At 55.7% G+C, this 18,030-nt stretch overlaps 1 protein-coding gene across 1 annotated transcript; it reads right to left on the minus strand.

Annotated features, from left to right (window-relative positions):
* Positions 1-12,067: 12,067 nt before the first annotated feature.
* On the minus strand, positions 12,068-17,455 carry GPR132 (G protein-coupled receptor 132). Its single transcript, XM_065906608.1, has 2 exons — positions 17,247-17,455; positions 12,068-14,028 (listed from the first exon to the last, which is right to left on the minus strand). Exons 1-2 carry the CDS (start codon positions 17,251-17,253, stop codon positions 12,917-12,919), a joined length of 1,119 nt encoding a protein of 372 aa, XP_065762680.1. The 5' UTR covers positions 17,254-17,455; the 3' UTR covers positions 12,068-12,916.
* Between the last annotated feature and the right edge of the window lie 575 nt (positions 17,456-18,030).

Genomic DNA, 18,030 nt, shown 5'->3' on the forward strand with positions numbered 1-18,030 from the left:
TTTTTATTATAGGGGACTGGAATGCCAAAGTAGGAAGTCAAGAAACACCTGGAGTAACAGGCAAATTTGGCCTTGGAGTACAGAATGAAGCAGGGCAAAGGCTAATAGAGTTTTTCCAGGAGAGCGCACTGGTCATAGCAAACACCCTCTTCCAACAACACAAGAGAAGACTCTATACATGGACATCACCAGATGGTCAATACCAAAATCAGATTGATTATATTCTTTGCAGCCAGAGATGGAGCTCTATACAGTCAGCAAAACCAAGACTGGGAGCTGACTGTGGTTCAGCTCATGAACTCCTTATTGCCAAATTCAGACTCAAATTGAAGAAAGTAGAGAAAATCACTAGACCATTCACGTACAACCTAAATCAAATCCCTTACGGTTATACAGTGGAAGTGACAAATAGATTCAAGGGATTATATCTGATAGAGTCCTTGAAGAACTATGGATGGAGGTTCGTGACACTGTACAAGAGACAGGGATGAAGGCCATCTCCAAGAAAATAAAATGCAAAAAAGCAAAATGGCTGTCTGAGAAAGCCTTACAAATAGCTGTGAAATGAAGAAAAGTAAAAAGCAAAGGAGAAAAGGAAAGATATACCCATTTGAATGCAGAGTTCCAAAGAATAGCAAGGAGAGATAAGAAAGCCTTCCTCAGTGATCAGTGCAAAGAAATAGAGGAAAACAATAGAATTGGGAAAGACTAGAGGTCTCTTCAAGAAAATTAGAACATTTCATGGAAAGATGGGCACAATACAGGACAGAAATGGCATGGACCTAACAGAAGAAGATATTAAGAGGTGGCAAGAATACACAGAACTATACAAAGAAGATCTTCACAATGCAGATAATCACGATGGTATGATCACTCACCTAGAGCCAGACAGCTGAAGATGAAACTCCAATACTTTGGGCACCTGATTCGAAGAACTGACTCATTTGAAAAGACCCTGATGCTGGGAAAGATTGAAGGCAGGAGGAGAAGGGGACAACAGAGTATGAGATGGTTGGATGGCATCACTGATTTGATGGACACGAGTTTGAGCAAGCTCTGGGAGTTGGGTGAGGGACAGGAAGGCTTGGCATGCTGCAGTCCATGGGGTCGCAAAGAGTCAGACACGACTGAGAGACTAGACTGAACTGAACTGCATCCCTGGGGCTCAGATGGTAAAGAGTCAGCCTGCAATGCAGGACACCCGGGTTCGATACCTGGGTGGGGAAGATCCCCTGGAAAAGGAAACGGCAGCCCACTCCAGTGTTCTTGCCTGGAAAATCCCATGGGCAGAGGAGCCTGGCGGGTTACAGCTCATGGGATGGCACAGAGTCGGACTCAACTAACAGTTAAATTAGTTTAGTGGGTGAGAGAGCGCCCCCTACAGGCTGGTCCCACCTCCTACTTTATTCTCTTTAATTCCACAGTACTGTTTGCTGCTTTTCTGTAAATTGGAAATTCTTTCAAAACAAAAAGCTGGATAAAAGTATATACACAAAAAAATCCTATATGATTCCCATGGGTGTCTATAGAGGCAAGTAAATGTTTAGGAAAAGGGCAACTTCTATAAGTATACATGGGTGTAATAATAAATGTGATGGCATCTCCGACTCAATGGATATGAGTTTGAGCAAGGTCCAGGAGTTGGTGATGGACAGGGAAGCCTGGCGTGCTGTAGTCCATGGGGATGCAAAGAGTCGGACATGACTGAGCAACTGAACTGAACTGAATAATGAAGGAAAGAAAATGATGTCCTTATGACACTGGAGGGACACAGCAGGGGTTGCAGTGTGAGAGAGCTGAAGGAGGTGAAGGGGGCTGGTCAGGGTGTGTGGCCAGTACACCTTCTGATGTGGAGTAGGCCCTGGGGACGAGAGCTGTGGTGGACTGGAGCCAAATGCCACTAACCCTTAAAAGGTCAAGGACTGGGATGGGCAGGTGGAGGGCACAAAGGCCTTCCCCTGTGTGTGGGCTTCCTGCTCAGGTGGCTTTGCCCACAGAGACTCAGAGTGGCTGCAGTAGCTCCAGACCTTGCATTCAGTTTCACAGGTGGTAGGGAAACAGAGAGCCTTTCCTCCAGCAGGCAAACTGGTCCTGGCCCGCCTCTCACCTGCCAGAATTGAGCACATGCCATCCCAATGGTGTGCGGCTTAGGGCGGAGGTTCTCAAGCTGTGGGCCTCTACCCCAGCAGCAGCATCTCCAGGGAAGTCAGTATGAATGCAACTTTGCTGACTCAGAAATTGTGGGGCTGGGCCCTGTCTGGCTGTGTTTCAGCAGGCCCACCAGGGGATTCTGGTACAGGCTGAAACCTGAAAGTCAATCAGAGAGCCGTTCACTTTAGTTTAGTCACTCAGTCATGTCCGACTCTTTGCAACCCCATGGACTGCAGCATGCCAGGCTTCTCTGTCCATCACCAACTCCTGGAGCTTGCTCAAACTTATGTCCATTGAGTCAGTGAAGCCATCCAACCATCTCATCCTCTGTTGTCCCCTTCTCCTCCAGCCTTCAATATTTTCCAGCATCAGGGTCTTTTCCAATGAGTCAGTTTTTCACATCAGGTGGCCAAAGTATTGGAGTTTCAGCTTCAGCATCAGTCTTTTCAATGAATATTCAGAGTTGATTTCCTTTAGGATGGACTGGTTGGATCTCCTTGCTGTCCAAGGTACTCTCAAGAGTCTTCTCCAACACCACAGTTCAAAAACATCAATTCTTCGGTGCTCAGTTTTCTTTATAGTCCAACTCTCACGTCCATACCTGACTACTGGATAAACCATAGCCTTGACTAGACAGACCTTTGTTGGTAAAGTAATGTCTCTGCTTTTTAATATGCTGTCTAGGTTGTTCATAACTTTTCTTCCAAGGAGCAAGCGTCTTTTAATTTCATGACTGCAGTTACCATCTGCAGTGATTTTGGAGCCCAAGAAAATAAAGTCTGTCACTGTTTCCATTGTTTCACCATCTATTTGCTATGAATGTTGGGACCATATGCCATGACCTTAGTTTTTTGAATATTGAATTTTAAGTCAACTTTTTCACTCTCCTCTTTCACTTTCATCAAGAGGCTCTTTAAATCTTTGCTTTCTGCCAAAGGTGGTGTCATCTGCATATCTGAGGTTATTGATATTTCTCCCAGCAATCTTGATTCCACCTTGTGCTTCATCCAGCCTGTCTGGTTCGTTTGCCTTTTCTAAATCCAACTTGAACAACTCGAAGTTTATTTTTCACGTACTGTTGAAGCCTGGCTTGGAGAATTTTGATCAATACTTGGCTAGCATGTGAGATAAGTGCAATTGTTCAGCAGTTTGAACATTCTTTGGCATTGCCTTTCTTTGGGATTGGAATAAAAGCTGACCTTTTCCAGTCCTGTGACCACTGCTGAGTTTTCCAAATTTGCTGGCATATTGAGTGCAGCACTTTCACAGCATCATCTTTTATTATTTGAAATAACTTAGCTGGAATTCCAGCACTTCCACTAGCTTTGTTGGTAGTGATGCTTCCTAAGGCCCACTTGACTTCACATTCCAGGATGTCTGACTCTAGGTGAGTGATCAAACCACCATGGCTCTCTGGGTCATGAAGATCTTTTTTGTATAGCTCTGTGTACTCTTGCCACCTCTTCTTAATATCTTCTTCTTCTGTTAGGTCCCTACCATTTCTGTCCTGTATTGTGCCCATCTTTCCATGAAATGTTCCCTTGGTATCTGTAATTTTCTTGAAGAGATCTCTAGTGTTTCCCATTCTATTGTTTTCCTCTATTTCTTTGCACTGGTCACTGGGGAAGGCTTTCTTATCTCTGCTTGCTATTCTTTGGAATCCTGCATTCAGCTGAGTACAGCTTCCCTTTTCTCCTTTGCCTTTAGCTTCTCTTCTTTTCTCAGCTACTTGTAAGGCCTTCTCAGACAACCATTTTGCCTCTTTGCATTTCTTTTTCTTGGGGGTGGTCTTGATCCCTGCTTCCTGTACAATGTTCTAAACCTCCATCCATCATTCTTCAGGCACTCTATCAGATATAATCCCTTAAATATACTTGTCACTTCCACTGTATAACCATAAGGGATTTGATTTAGGCCCTACCTTAATGATCTAATGGTTTTCCCTACTTTCTTCAATTTGAGTCTGAATTTGGCAATAAGGAGTTCACGATCTGAACCACAGTTAGCTCCCAGTCTTGGTTTTGCTGACTGTATAGAGCCTCTCCTTCTCTGACTGCAAAGAATATAATCAATCTGATTTCAGTGTTACCATCTGGTGATGCGTAGAGTATTGTCTTGTGTTGTTGGAAGAGGGCGTCTGTCCTGACCAGCGCATTGTCTTGGCAAAACTCTATCAGCCTTTGCCCTGCTTCATTCTGTACTCCAAGGCCAAATTTGCCTGTTACTCCAGGTGTTTCTTGACTTCCTACTTTGGCATTCCAGTCCCCTATAATAAAAAGGACAGCTATTTTTGGCGTTCGTTCTAGAAGGTCTTGTAGGTCTTCATAGAACCATTCAACTTTTGCTTCTTCAGCATTACTGGTTGGGGCATAGACTTGGATTACTGTGATATTGAATGGTTTGCCTTGGAAACAAATAGAGATCATTCTGTCATTTTTGAGATTGCACCCAAGTATTGCATTTTAGATTCTTTCATTGACTATGATGGCTACTCCATTTCTTCTAAGGGATTCTTGCAGTAGTAGATATAATGGTCATCTGAATTAAATTCACCAATTCCAGTCCATTTTAATTCACTGATTCCTAGAATGTTGATGTTCACTCTTGCTATCTCCTGTTTTGACCGCTTCCAATTTGCCTTGATTCATGGACCTAACATTCCAGGTTCCTATGCAATACTGCTCTTTACAGCATCAGACCTTGCTTCCATCACCAGTCACATCCACAACTGGGCTTTGTTGTTGCTTTGGCTCTGTCTCTTCATTCTCTCTGGAGTTACTTCTTCACTGATCTCCAGTAGCATATTGGGCGCCTACCGACCTGGGGAGTTCATCTATCAGTGTCCTATCTTTCTGTCTTTTCATACTGTTCATGGGGTTCTCAAGGCAAGTATATTGAAGTGGTTTACCATTCCCTTCTCCAGTGGACCACGTTTTGTCAGAATTCTCCACCATGACCCATCCATCTTGGATGGCCTACATGGCATGGCTCATAGTTTCATTGAGTTAGACGAGGCTGTGGTCCATGTGATCAGTTTGGTTAGTTTTCTGTGATTGTGGTTTTCAGTCTGTCCACCCTCTGATGGAGAAGGATAAGAGGCTTATGGGAGCTTCCTGATGGGAGAGAGTGACTGAGTGGTAGTTTGGTCTTGTTCTGATGTGCGGGGCCATGCTCAGCAGATCTTTCACCCAATTTTCTGTTGCTGGGCGGGACTATGTTCCCTCCCTGTTGTTTGACCTGAGACTTCACAATGGTGGAGGTAATGAAGATAATGGCGACTTCCGTCCAAAGGTCCAGTGCACGCACTGCCGCACTCAGTGCCCCAACCCCGCGCAGCCGCTGCCGACCCACGCCTCCGCTGGAGACCCCTGGACGCCCACAGGCAGGTCTGGCTCAGTCTCTTGCGGGGTCCCTGCTCCTTTCTCCTGGGCCCTGGTGCACAAGGTTTTGTCTGCGCCCTCCAAGCGTCCGTTTCCCTAGTCCTGTGTAAGTTCTGTAGTTAAATCCACTGGCCTCCAAAGTATAATTCCCTTGGAGTTCTCAGTCCCTTTGCAAGATCCCCAGGTTGGGAAATCTGTTGTGAGTCCTAGAACTTTCTTAACAGTCCAAGAATTTATTTGGTATAATTATTCTGCAGTTTGTGGGTCGTCTGCTCGGTGGCTCTATGGTGGGTTTAATGACAACCTCGTCCAAGAGCGTTTATGCCACACGCTGCGTGACCCAGGTCTGTTGCACCCAGAGCCCCGGCAGCAGCCCACCGCTGACTCATACCTCCACAGGAGACACTCAAACACTCAAAGGCGGGTCTGGCTCAGTCTCCGTGGGGTCGCTGGTCCTGCTGTGCACGTTTTGTTTGAACCCTCCAAGAGTCTCTGGTGGGTATGGGGTTTGATTCTAAATGTGATTTTGTCCCTCCTTTCATCTTTTTGGGGCCTCTCCTTTGCCCTTGGACATGGAATGTCTTTTTTTGGTGGGATCCAGCATTCTGCTGCTGGTTGTTCAGCAGTGAGTTGTAAATTTGGAGTTCTTGCAGGAGCAGATGAGCACACATCCTTCTACTCTGCCACCACCTTTCTATCAGAAAGATGCCCACCCGAGCCCAAACTCAGGGTAGGGGGGCGAGCAGGGCCAGGTGGCTGTCATCTCCAGGAGGGCCAGGAGTGGTCATGCGGAGGAAGGCCATGGTCTCCTGAGCAGCAGAGGTACCCTGCTACCCGGCAGCCCTGGAGCAAGGCCGGGAGGTGGTCATGGCAGGGCTGAGGGCACAGCCCACGGGGACCCCCCGTGCTGCCCACCCTGCCTGCCCAGCGCCTGAAACCTCTGTCCCAGGGGCTATGGGGCTGTGACTGGGGAACATGTAGGGGCCACTGGGGCCGAGGCCTCTCAGCCCATCCTGCTTTGAGTGTGGTGGCCCCGGGCTGTCCCTTCAGGGGCCTTGGGTCTGCAGTCTGGACAAAGGGGGTCTGATGTTTGTCTCTCTCTCTTTTTTTAAACAGATTTATTGAAATATGATCACATACCAGACAACTCGCCCTTTTAAAGTGTACAAGCCAGGGCTTTTAGTGTATTCACAGATCCAGGCAAACTTCACCACAGTCAATGTTAGAAACTCATCCCCTCAGAAAGGGCCCCTACCCTTTAGCTATGATCCCTCATTGCCGCGCCCCCAGCCCCAGGGGACCACACAGCTCCTTCCTGCCCCTATGAATTGCCTTTTGCTGGACTTCTCATAGAAATGGCATAATGCTTCCTGTGGCCTTTTGAGTCTGGCCTCTCACTTAGCATGATTTTTTAAATAATTTATTTTTATTTATTTAAGTTGTGGCATGTGGGATCTTCCTTCTTTGTTTTGGGTACACAGTATCTGTAGTTGTGGGTGCGGGATCTAGTTCCCCTTTGTCATTGTTTATTTGCTCAGTCATGTCTGACTCTTTGCGACCCCATGGACTGCAGTACACCAAGCTTCCCTATCCTTCGCCATCTCCCGGACCTTGCTCAAACTCGTGTCCATCAAGCCAGTGATGCCAGCCAACCATCTCATCCTCTGTCAACCCCTTCTTCTCCTGCCCTCAATCTTTCCCAGCATCAGGACCTTTTCCAATGAGTCAGCTCTTCTCATCAGATGGCCAAAGTATCTGAGCTTCAGCTTCAGCTTCATCAGTCCTTCCAATGAATATTCAGAATTGATTTCCTTCAAGATTAACTCGTTTGATCTCCTTGCAGTCCAGTGGACTCTCAAGAGTCTTCCTCTGCACCACAGTTTGAAAGCATCAATTCTTTGGTGCTTCTTTATGGTCCAACTCTCACATCTGTACATGAGCACTGGAAAAACAATAGTTCTGACTCTATAGGCCTGAATTGGCAAAGTGTTGTCTCTGCTTTTCAATATGTTGTCTAGGTTTGTCACAGCTTTTCTTCCAAGCAACAAGCGTCTTTTAATTTCATGGTTTCAGTCACCGTCCACAGTGATTTTGGAGCCCCCCAAAATAAAGTCTGTCACTGTTTCCATTTTTTCCCTATCTACTTGCCATGGAGTGATGGGACCAGATGCCATGATCTTTGTTTTCTGAATGTTGAGTTTTAAGCTGACTTTTTCACTCTCCTTTCTCACTTTCATCAAGAGGCTCTTTAGTTCCTCTTCACTTTCTGCCGTAAGGGTGGTGTCACCTGCATATCTGAGGCTATTGATATTTCTCCCGGCATCTTGATTCCAGCTTGAACTTCATCTAGCCCGGCATTTCTCCTGATGTCCTCTGCATATAAATTAAATAAGCAGGGTGACAATCACAGCGTTGTCACACTCCTTTCCTAATTTGGAACCAGTCTGTTCTATATTTGGTTCTAACTGTTGCTTCTTGACCTACATACAGATTTCTCAGGAGGCAGGTAAGGTGGTCTGGTACTTCCATCTGTTGAAGAATTTTCCACAGTTTGTTGTGATCCACACAGTCAAAGGCTCTAGTTTAGTCAGTTAAGAAGAAGTAGATGTTTTTCTGGAATTCCCTTGCTTTTTCTATGATCCAAAAGATGTTGCCAATTTGATCTCTGTTTCCTCTATCTTTTCTAAATCCCGCTTGTACATCCAGAGGTTTTAGGTTTACGCACTGTTGAAACATAGGTTGAAGAATTTTAAGCATAACCTTGTTAGCATGTGAAATGAGTGCAATTGTGCCATAGTTTGAAGACTCGTCTTTGGGAGTCATTGCCTTTCTTTGGGATTGGAATGAAAAGTCTCCTTTTCCAGTCCTGTGGCCACTGCTGAGTTTTCCAAACTTGCTGGCATATTGAGGGCAGCACTTTCACAGCATCATCTAGTTCCCCTACCCAGGATCCAACCTGGGCATTGGGAGCTCGGAGTCTTCGCCACTGGACCAACGGCAGTCCTCTCACTTTGCACGCTGCGAGGCTCATCCCCACGGTAGCAAGTGTCAGCAGTGAGTGACAGTCGCTCTCATCATAGACCACGTGTCGCTTATGGAGTGATGCTGCCCCAACATCCGTCCACACGCAGCTCTCCGTGCTCTTGGCCAGGCCCTCGGAGTGGCGCTGCGGGGTCCCGTGCAAACCCGAGGCGCCGGCAGGCCGGGGACAGGGCCTCCGCCGGCCCCGCGCCCTCCCCGCCGCGCGGGCGGGCTCTCCCGCTCCCGCAGCCCGGCCCGCCGCCCCCTGCGCCTGCGGTTTCTCCGGATTCGCGCGAGGACGCGAGCCGGCCTGATGTCCCCGTCAACCTGCGCTGTCACCGGGCGCAGGGCCGCTCTCGGCTTCTCGGCTTCTCAGACCCGGCTCCGCACGCCCCGCCAGCGCGGGGACGCCGTTTCCCCTCACGACCCCTCGCGGCCAGCGTCCGGCGGGAGACGGCCGCCGCGCCCGCAGCCGCCTCTCGGGCGGTGCTGCCCCCTGGCGGCCGCAGGCCGGACGCGCCGGGCGCTCAGCCGCGCGCGCCCTCTAGGGGTCGCCGCCAGGACGGACGCGCCTCCGTCGAGGAGGCTGGGTCCTCGCGGGGCCGGGGAGAGGCCCGCAGGAAGCGGGAGCGCCGCGCTGCGTTCTGAGCCCTCTCGGTGTCGGCGCGGCTTCCGCTGGGGACTCCCGATGTCGATGAACAGCCCCAGTAGCGCTGCGCGCAGGTCTGGCGGCCAGTCCCCAACCCCAGGGGAAGACCCCGCGGCGGGCGGCGCGCCTGGCCGGGACGAGGCCTCGCTGAGCCCTCCAGCCGCGAGGCTGCCGGCCCGCGGCTGCCCCCGCGACGCCCCGGGCCCTGCCCACGACTGCGGCTGGCCCCCGAGGGGGCTGCGGGGGGTCGCGGGGGCGCAGAGGCCCTTCCCGAGCCTCTCGGCCCTGAGGCCCGCCCGCCCGCCGCGTCAGCCTTGCTCTCCGGGCGCAGGCGCCCCGTAGGGGATCTGCCCCGAGTCCTCCCCCATCCCCCCAGCCCTGCCTCGACGCTTCGCAGGCTTCCGATGTCTTCCCCATCAGCTCCCCACCTGGCCCCTACACTAGGGCTGGGGACCTGGGCTGGGACCCGCGACCCTCCTCGGGGAGCCGGGACCCTCCTCCCGGCGGCGATGGCCCTCCACGCAGCCGCCTTCTCACCTCAGGCAGCCCTGCCCCACCCTGAAGGCACCTCTGAGGCTCCCGGGTGCAGCCCCGCAGGTCGCCCCTCCTGGCAGACTCCTGGCGGCCCCTCTCTGAGCCAGGGGCTCCGTCCCCACACCCCCGCCTCAGTGGTGAGCTGGCGGACCGGTCGGTGCCGACGGATCCCGCTGGGGAAGAAGGGCTGTTTATTGGGGGTGTGACGTCAGCAGAAGACGGAGGAGCAGCAGATTCCCAGCCTGCGTGTGATGTGGTTGTGAATTCACTGGGAAGCCCCTTTGCCGGGAGCTGGGGGGGTGGGGGGGGGGGTGAGTCCAGGGTCACGTGGCCTGCACGCCGCCCACACACACAGACACACACGCGCGCAAACCAGGCGGTGCTCTGAGCCAGTCTTGTGAGAGGACGGAGGGGCGGAGGAGGGATGGAGTGGACAGGCCAGGCCCACCCCTGAGGCTTGTACACCCACCCCCGCACTCCAGGCTGAGGGCGGCTGAAGCCCCCTCGGGCCAAGGATGGAGCCTGCTGACCCGGCGGGACACAGTATACACCCCGCCTCCGTCTGATGCTGCGGCTCCTGGGCAGCCTGGTCACCCTGGTGCCAGCGAGGCGGGCTCTGGCTCCGCAGGGAGAAAGGACAGAAAACCGTGCCCTGGTACGGGGCCAAACTGGGCCAGGGAGACTGCGGACGCAGGAGGGCAGCACCAGGGCTCTAGACGGACTCTGGGGCCCGGCACGTGGCCTTGAGACAAAGGTCTCCCCAGAGGGACACAAAAGAGGGTCCACAAAGACAGAAGCCGCAGAGATTGGGGTGGTGTAACCGCAAGCCCGGGGACCCCTGGAGCCCCCGGAGGCTGGTGGAGCAGGAAGGACCCTCTCTTGGAGGCTTCTGACACCTTGATTTTGGACTTGGGGCCTGGGAGCTGTGAGAGGGTCAGTTCCTGTTGTTCTAAGACATGTCATCCCAGTTTGTGGTCCTTTGTTTCGGCCGCCCCAGGACGTCTACAGCGGGGAGCTGGAGACCCTGCTCACAAGGCCCTGCTGTTCAGAGGGGCGCCCCCTCGCCGGGAGCACAAGCTTTATGTCCATGACTGAGACTGAGGCATAAAATGTCGGAAAATGAAAGTGTTAGTCGCTCAGCCCTGTCTGACTCTGTCACCCTACGGACTGCAGCCCGCCAGGCTCCTCTGTCCTTGGAATTTTCCAGGCAGGAACACTGGAGTGAGTTGCCATTTTCTGCTCCAGGTATCTTCCCAACCCAGGGATTGGACCCCGGGTCTCCTGTATCGTAGGCAGATTCTTTACCATCTGAGCCACCAGGGAAGCCCCATGGTGAAACCCCAGGGGAAGTGACACCAAGAGGCTAGGGTGCAGACAGTCCTGGGAGGCGGTTTGCTGGGAGGACCTGGGATTTCAGACACCAGGAACTTTCCCCAAAACTCCCAAGGAAGTGGCATGAGGCTGCCAAGAAAAGGTATTAATGAAAAAGATAAGCTACCATCATTCATTTTTTTAAAGCAGATTTTTGCAGCGACTGGGCGGCCAGTGCACAGCCAGGGGGCGCTCTCACGGTACTGGGCACCACCGCACACATGGTGGCAGGTGCGGAGCAGGTGAGGGGTGAGCGCTGAGTCTGGGGCCACTTGTCCCCCGGGACAGGGAGGCCTGGCGTGCCACAGTCCGTGGGGTCGCAAAGAGTCAGACGCAACTGAGCGACTGAACTGAACTGAGCCTCCCCCCGGAGCCGTGCAGCACGCCTCTTGCTCCCTGTTGCCATCTGTGGGGGGCGGGCTTGTCGACCCCAGAAGGCTATGTCTCGTCCTGCGCCCTGGAGTCTGCGGGCAGGACCTTGCTGGGAAATAGGCTCTGTCTAAGGGTGTAGCAATGAGCTCACCCTGGTTATCCAGGGGAGTCCCGGGTCCAAAGACACAGAAGAGAGACGGGACAGCCTGGGGTGATGTGGCCACACCCAGAAGCCAAGGATGCATGAACTCCAGAGGCCTGGAGCCCAGGCCCCCAGGCCCCCCCCCCCCCCCCCCCCACGTCTCGATCCAGACCTCCAGCCCGAAGGCTGAGATCCTGCGGTGACTTGTTGCAGCAGCCCCAGGAACTGCCGTGTCAGCCTCGAGGGAACGCCCTGTGAACACTCTAGAACACCACTCTAGAACCCGCCCATCACCGGGAGAGCCGGGCACGCTCCCTTCCCCCAGCCCGGCTCCCCCTGAGCCTGAGAACTAAAATGACACTTCTGCACGTGAGGAAGTTGGCACTGATGTGAACTCTTGTGTTTTTATTCCCAGACGTGAAATCACATGACTTCTCAGGGTCTTTCACAGTAAAGCTCATCCATCGACGCGGCCTTAGAGAAGCGGGAGCAGAAGTTGACCCTGACGCCGCCTTGGGGCTGTGTGCGGTCGCCCCGCCGCTGACCCGCTGAGGCCAGGGTCACGGGACCTGCTACGGATGGGACTCGGAGGCAGCGCTGCGCCTGGCCTGGCCCTCAGCAGCTCCGCCCTGACGGGAGCCAGGAAGCCTCCATGCTGACGACGTGCTGGGTCCTCGGAGCCCTTGGGCTTGTCCCCCTGCCTGGACTGCCCCCTGGCCCTCCCAGCCCGCAGGCGTGCCTGCCACACACACACGGGGCTTCCTCCGGAGGCCACGTGGACTGCACCCCACCTTGCGGCTCCCCTCAGGGCCACGGTGCTGAGCTGCCCCAGCCAAGGGCCTGTGACCAGGGGCACGGTTTGCATGGATGATCCGGGGCAGAAGCAGAAATGCCCAGCCACGTACTCGCATCCAAGCGACGCTTGCAGAAAAGCTCAGGAAATAAAGTCGTCACGCGGCGGCCGACAGGCAGCTTCCTCACACGGCCTGTGCAGCCGCCAGCAGCACCAGGCGGGCGCATGGCCTACGCCAGCTGCCCTGCTGTGCGCTAATAGCGAAGAGCGCCGGCCAGAGCAAGTGCTCCCGCCCGCCATGCGGCCAGCAGACTGCCCTTACCCTGAATGTGCTGCCGCCTTCCGTGGGGCTTCTGCTCAGCCGGGACCCCCAGCGGCAGAGACTCCGGGGACGAGAAATCGGGGGTTAGCCATCTGGAGGGGGCTCCCCAGCCAGCACCGTGGATATTGGCTAGCGGTCTACAAGCAGCATCGGCGGCCAGCCCTGGCCTCCTGCGCTGGGCTCAGCAGGACCCCTCAGCCAGCCCCTCTGGGGTGCCTGGTGATGGCCCTGGTGGGTGGACGGGCCCGGGGAAGGTGTAGCTGTTGGTGGGGGACATGGGCGACCGTGCCTCCTCCGAGTCCTTTGAGCACGCGAGCTTGATGTCATCCGTCTTCGTGGACCACTTTTTCCACCCCTTGTGGATTCTGCACACTTCCTGGCGGGTCACTTCCGCGGCCAGCACGTAGATGATGGGGTCAGCCACGCTGTTCACGGTGGCCAGGCTCAGGAACACCACGGAGGCCGTGTACAGGCGGATTTCAAAGTCGCACACAGGTTCTTCTGCCCCTCTGTGGTAGGAAAAGGCGATGGCTTTGATCAGGAGCACCAGGTGGTAGGGGGCGAAGCAGACCAGGAAGATGGCCACGACCGCGATGGCCAGGAACCTCACCTTGGCCTTCTGGGCAGCGCTCAGGCTGGTGCTCAGTTGGATGGTCCTGAAGATGCGCTGGTTGGTGATGGCGATGATGGACAGCGGGACGGCAAAGCCCACCGTGAAGCGCGCATAGTAGTACCCGGCCACCTTGTGGTCCATCGGCAGCGTCTCGAAGCAGGTTTCATCGTGCTCCATCTTGAACACCGGGGAGTGGACGAGCCCGACGAGAAGGAAGACTGTCGCGGAGACGAGGATGGCGGTCTTCTGGTGGCGGCGGCCCCGCGTCTCCAGCGCGTACACCACCGCCAGGAAGCGGTCGCAGGAGATGCAGCAGAGGAAGAGGATGCTGATGTAGAGGTTGCAGAAGAAGACATAGGCGGTCACCTTGCAGGCCCAGGGGCTGAGCGGCCAGCGGTGCCCGTGCTGGATGTAGACGACCCAGAGCGGCAGGGTGCTGACGTAGAGCAGCTCGCAGAGCGCCAGGCAGAAGAGGTAGACGGCCAGCACGTGGCCCTGGCGTGCCTGCAGCAGCGTGAGCCACGCCGTCAGGCAGTTGGCCGGCAGGCCCAGCACGCACACGCCGCTGTACACGGTCACCAGGAACACCCTGCTGTCGTTGAAGGGCACGTTGCACGTGTGGGAAGACGCGCCCGTCGACAGGGCCCCCAGCACAGGGCCGGAGTCCAGCGTGGCGTTTCCTGCGGGCAGAGACAAGCGTGAGGGCGGGCGTGGCTGGGGACAGCGTGGATCAGACCACCTGGAGCAACCCTCCAAGCACGCAGTCTTGCAGGGAGGACCCGCTCCCACAACGCAGGGCCTGCAGACCCTCTCACAGGCCGGCTTTCTCTCCTCTCTCGTGGCAGTTGTGAGCTTACATCTAGTGGGGCGTCACCCGGGGGCATTTCCCGAGTTGGGGGGGGCGTGCTCCCAGGGGGAGGCGCTGACCTCCAGAGTCCCCGGGCAGGTGTCCTGACTCAAAACCCACACCCACCCTCCACGGGCGCGTCCACGTCCCCTCGGGAAGCAGACGGGCAGAATCAGTCGCTGAATGTAAAACCTGCCCCGACAGCCTGGGCCTGGCCGCGTCCTTCGTCGACGCAGGCACACGGGGCAGTCGCCACTGCCCATCGTCACGTGACGCCCCGGCCCAGAGCACACGCAGGGACCCAGAGACGCCAGGACCCCCAGCACCCACACCCGCCCCTCGCTCTCCACCCCGTCGGCTCAGCCGCACTTTCACGCCATCCTTTGGAGGCGTCCCCTGGGCTCTGCCAGGCTTGCGCTGGGACCGTGCCGAGGCTGGCAGGCGGGCACAGGGAGCAGACGCCCCTGGGCTTTGGGCTTCCTGTTGGGAGTGGGAAGAACCTGGGCCCGGCCTCCGGAGGCACTGTCCGTGCAGAGGCCTGCTTCTCCAAGAGCGGACAGCGGACAGAGCAGCCCCTTGAGGTCAGCAGGAGCTGCAAGCAGTGCCCAGGTGCAGGCAGACCTCTCTGGGTGCAGTGGCCTCTGGCAAGGGTGGCCCCAGTATCCAGCCCAGGGACTGGACAGTGGGCCGCACAGGGCGGGGGCGGCCCTGGTGATGGTACAGAACGTGGCTCTCGCTTCTGTAGCCTGGTGACCCCTGAGGTGTGAAGACTCTTTGGTTACTTAGAGTCGAGGGTGAAGACCCCTGGGCCTTTCCACAGGCCTTTCCCACAGTCAAGGAAACGTCAGTGCGTCCCAAAGCTGGCACAACCGTGGGGTCTCAGGCTGCCCCACCACAGGGTGACCTTATGCAGAAATCCGTGGCCAGCTCCGAAGGCGGGAGGAGAGCTACGCTCCCCCAGTGGCTCAGTGGTAAAGAACCCGCCTGCAATGCAGGAGACAGGTTCAATCCCTGAGTCGGGAAGATCCCCCGGAGGAGGAAATGGCAGCTCACTCCAGTATTCCAGAGAACCCCATGGACAGAGGAGCCTGGTGGGCTGCAGTCCATGGGGTCGCAGAGAGTCGGACACGACTGAGCGGCGGAGCAGGGGCGCACGGTGAAGGCGGGCAGAGGGCAGTGCTGGTCCTCGGCTGAAGGCCCATCGAGACACGTCGGACGGCTGGTCCCGGGCCGGCGGAGGCGACGGCCTCACAGTGTGACCCCAAAGTCCGACTGTGCCCTCACGTGTTTCCCCCGGTTTTTAAAATTCTAGTAAAATATACATAGGATAAAAGTGATGATCTTACACACTCCACATGTCCATTTCTGCGACATGAAGCGCAGTCCCACTGTTGTACGGCCTTCACCATGTCCATCGCCGGAACTTTCTCATCTTGCAAAACTGAAACTCTGTCCTCACTTAACCCCCAGCCCCTCCTGGGCGGGCACGGTAAAGAATGTGACCTTGGACGTCCCCAGTGGTCCAGTGGTTGAGAATCTGTCCCCCAGTGCAGGGGACACGGGCTCAGTCCCGGGCCTGGGAAGATCGCACGTGCGGCTGAGCAGCGAGGCCCGGGGGCCACGACTCCTGAACCCCACTCTGGAGCCTGTGCTCAGCAACCAGAGGAGCCCACGCGTGGCAACGAAGACCCAGCAGTCAGAGACAGACAGCAAGTAAGATCGCAGAGAGAATGTGTCCTTCCGAGACTGCACACCACATCCCCAGGGCCACGGGTCAGAGCGCCCTTCCTCCTCAGGGCAGCTCGGAGTCCGATGTGTGGCTGGACCACAGGCGCGTCTCCACTCCTCCGGCCAGGGACACGGGCGGCTCCCCTATCCTGTGGAGACGACTTCTCCACACCTGCGTTCACTTCCTCTGTGCACATACTCAGAAGTGGGGCTGCCGGCTCGTGTGATGACCCCCTGGTAGCTTTCTGAGGACCCTCCAGACGGTTTCCATGGCAGCCACTCCATTTTCCGTCTCTGCATCCTCAGCCGCGCTTGGTCTTTTGGTTTTGACAGTGGCCATCCAGATGGGTGTGAGGTGGTCCCTTCTCTGGGGCCCCACCCCTCGCCCTAAGCCCCTGAGACGTGGGTTTCATTCCATGTGCAGACAGAGGGTGCGGGCGAGTCCCCAGACCCAGGTGTCACGTCCCCGCACGAGAGTCGGGCCAGCACAGGGGCCGGGGGTGCGTGGGGAGCAGCCGGCGGGAGGGCACCTCTCGGTTGGGAGGTAGCTGACACCTGTCTTGGCCCAAGCTAGCCTGGCCTGGGCCGATGGTCCCTCTGGTTGGACAAGTCCTCCCCGAGCTGGCAGCCCAACGCCTGGACCGCAGCACGGCCCTGGGCCCGTCCCAGTGCCGACCCTGTCTTGCCACCCCTTGGGGGACAGGGCATGAGGGGTCCCGAAGCCCAGGTGGAGGCTCAGGTGAGGCCCATGGGCCCCTTCCTGCTCCCGGCTCCCCCACCAGCCGCCCGCCCTCGAGGGTGCCCTCTGGACTTGGCGTCGTTCAGTCACACTCCACCTGCTGGGGCCACGTGGGCAGCACGCAGGGCCCGTCTTCACCTGCCCCCACCCCGTCCCGCCCCCAGCCATCTGGCGGCCAGACCCGGGCACACCGGTGAGAGCGCCCCCTGCCCCGCGGGCACTCGGAGGACCTGACCTCCTGGGAAAGGAGCCTTCTGGGCTGGGGCAGACGAGCCCAGGGGACACGGGGGCAGGCTCTGCGGGGCCCAGGCCCCTCACAGGGAGGGGCCCGGAGCCCGGCTGCCCCTGCAGTCCCGCCCCTGGCTGTTTTCTAGCACATTTAGAGAAGGAAGAAACAGGCGCTGCCCCGTGTCCTGATGGGGAGCCTCTGGCTTTGCTGTCTCCGGGTTCGTTTTTATTTTAAGAAGTCTGCTTTTGCATGCTAACGTTTGAAGCAATTATCGCTGCTATGAGACCAAGTACAATTGTAGAAAAATTCCCACGGGCTCCCTCCTAAAGGTTCCAAGTCAAAGGAGGGCTCTCACCTGGCATGTTCGCAGGCTCCGGGCTCAGGGCCGGGCGGCTGTGCCCGTCACACAGCGGAGACGGTGCTGTTGAGACGTTCGCTCCCAGAGTTTAAAGTGACCTGGAGCAAGAGTGGGCGGAAATTGCTTTAGGGAAATCAGATTAAATCACAAATGAAGCCGTTTGACAACTCGTTACCGAGCACTGGTTACCAGGCCAAGCCTTGTATTTTGGCCTTCCCTCGTAACTCGGATGGTAAAGCACCCTGCAATGCAGGAGACCCGGGCTCAGTCCCTGGATGGGGAAGATCCCCTGGAGAAGGAAATGGCAACCTGCTCCAGCATTCTTGCCTGGAGAATCCCGTGGACAGAGGAGCCTGGGGGGCGACAGTCCAGGGGGTTGCAACGAGTCGGACACGACTGAGCGACAAAACACAGTCTTGTATTTATCCTGTGGGATATGACAGCAAAGTCTAAATATAGAAAGAACTCCCACAAACCAACAAAAATAAGTGTCAAAGCTGATCGTTCACAGAAGTGAAAACATCTCAACTGGAAGTACACTCAACTCCACTGATACAGTCAAAAAAAGGTGAATGTAAAACAACCAAACACCAATCTTTTTCTTGCCCATGAAGTTGGCGCAGATAAAGAGCTTCAACTCTTAGTGTTGGCGAGCAAGTGCAGAGGTGAGCTTCTCCATGCTGGGGACGGGGGCGTAAACGGGCACAGAGGCTTTCTAGCGCAGTCTGGCAACACACCTCCAAAGTCTTCCATGTGCTTAACTTTCGACCAGGTGAAATGC

The sequence above is a fragment of the Muntiacus reevesi genome, chromosome 15 (genome assembly GCF_963930625.1).
Source record: "Muntiacus reevesi chromosome 15, mMunRee1.1, whole genome shotgun sequence".
Classification (NCBI taxonomy): domain Eukaryota; kingdom Metazoa; phylum Chordata; class Mammalia; order Artiodactyla; family Cervidae; genus Muntiacus; species Muntiacus reevesi.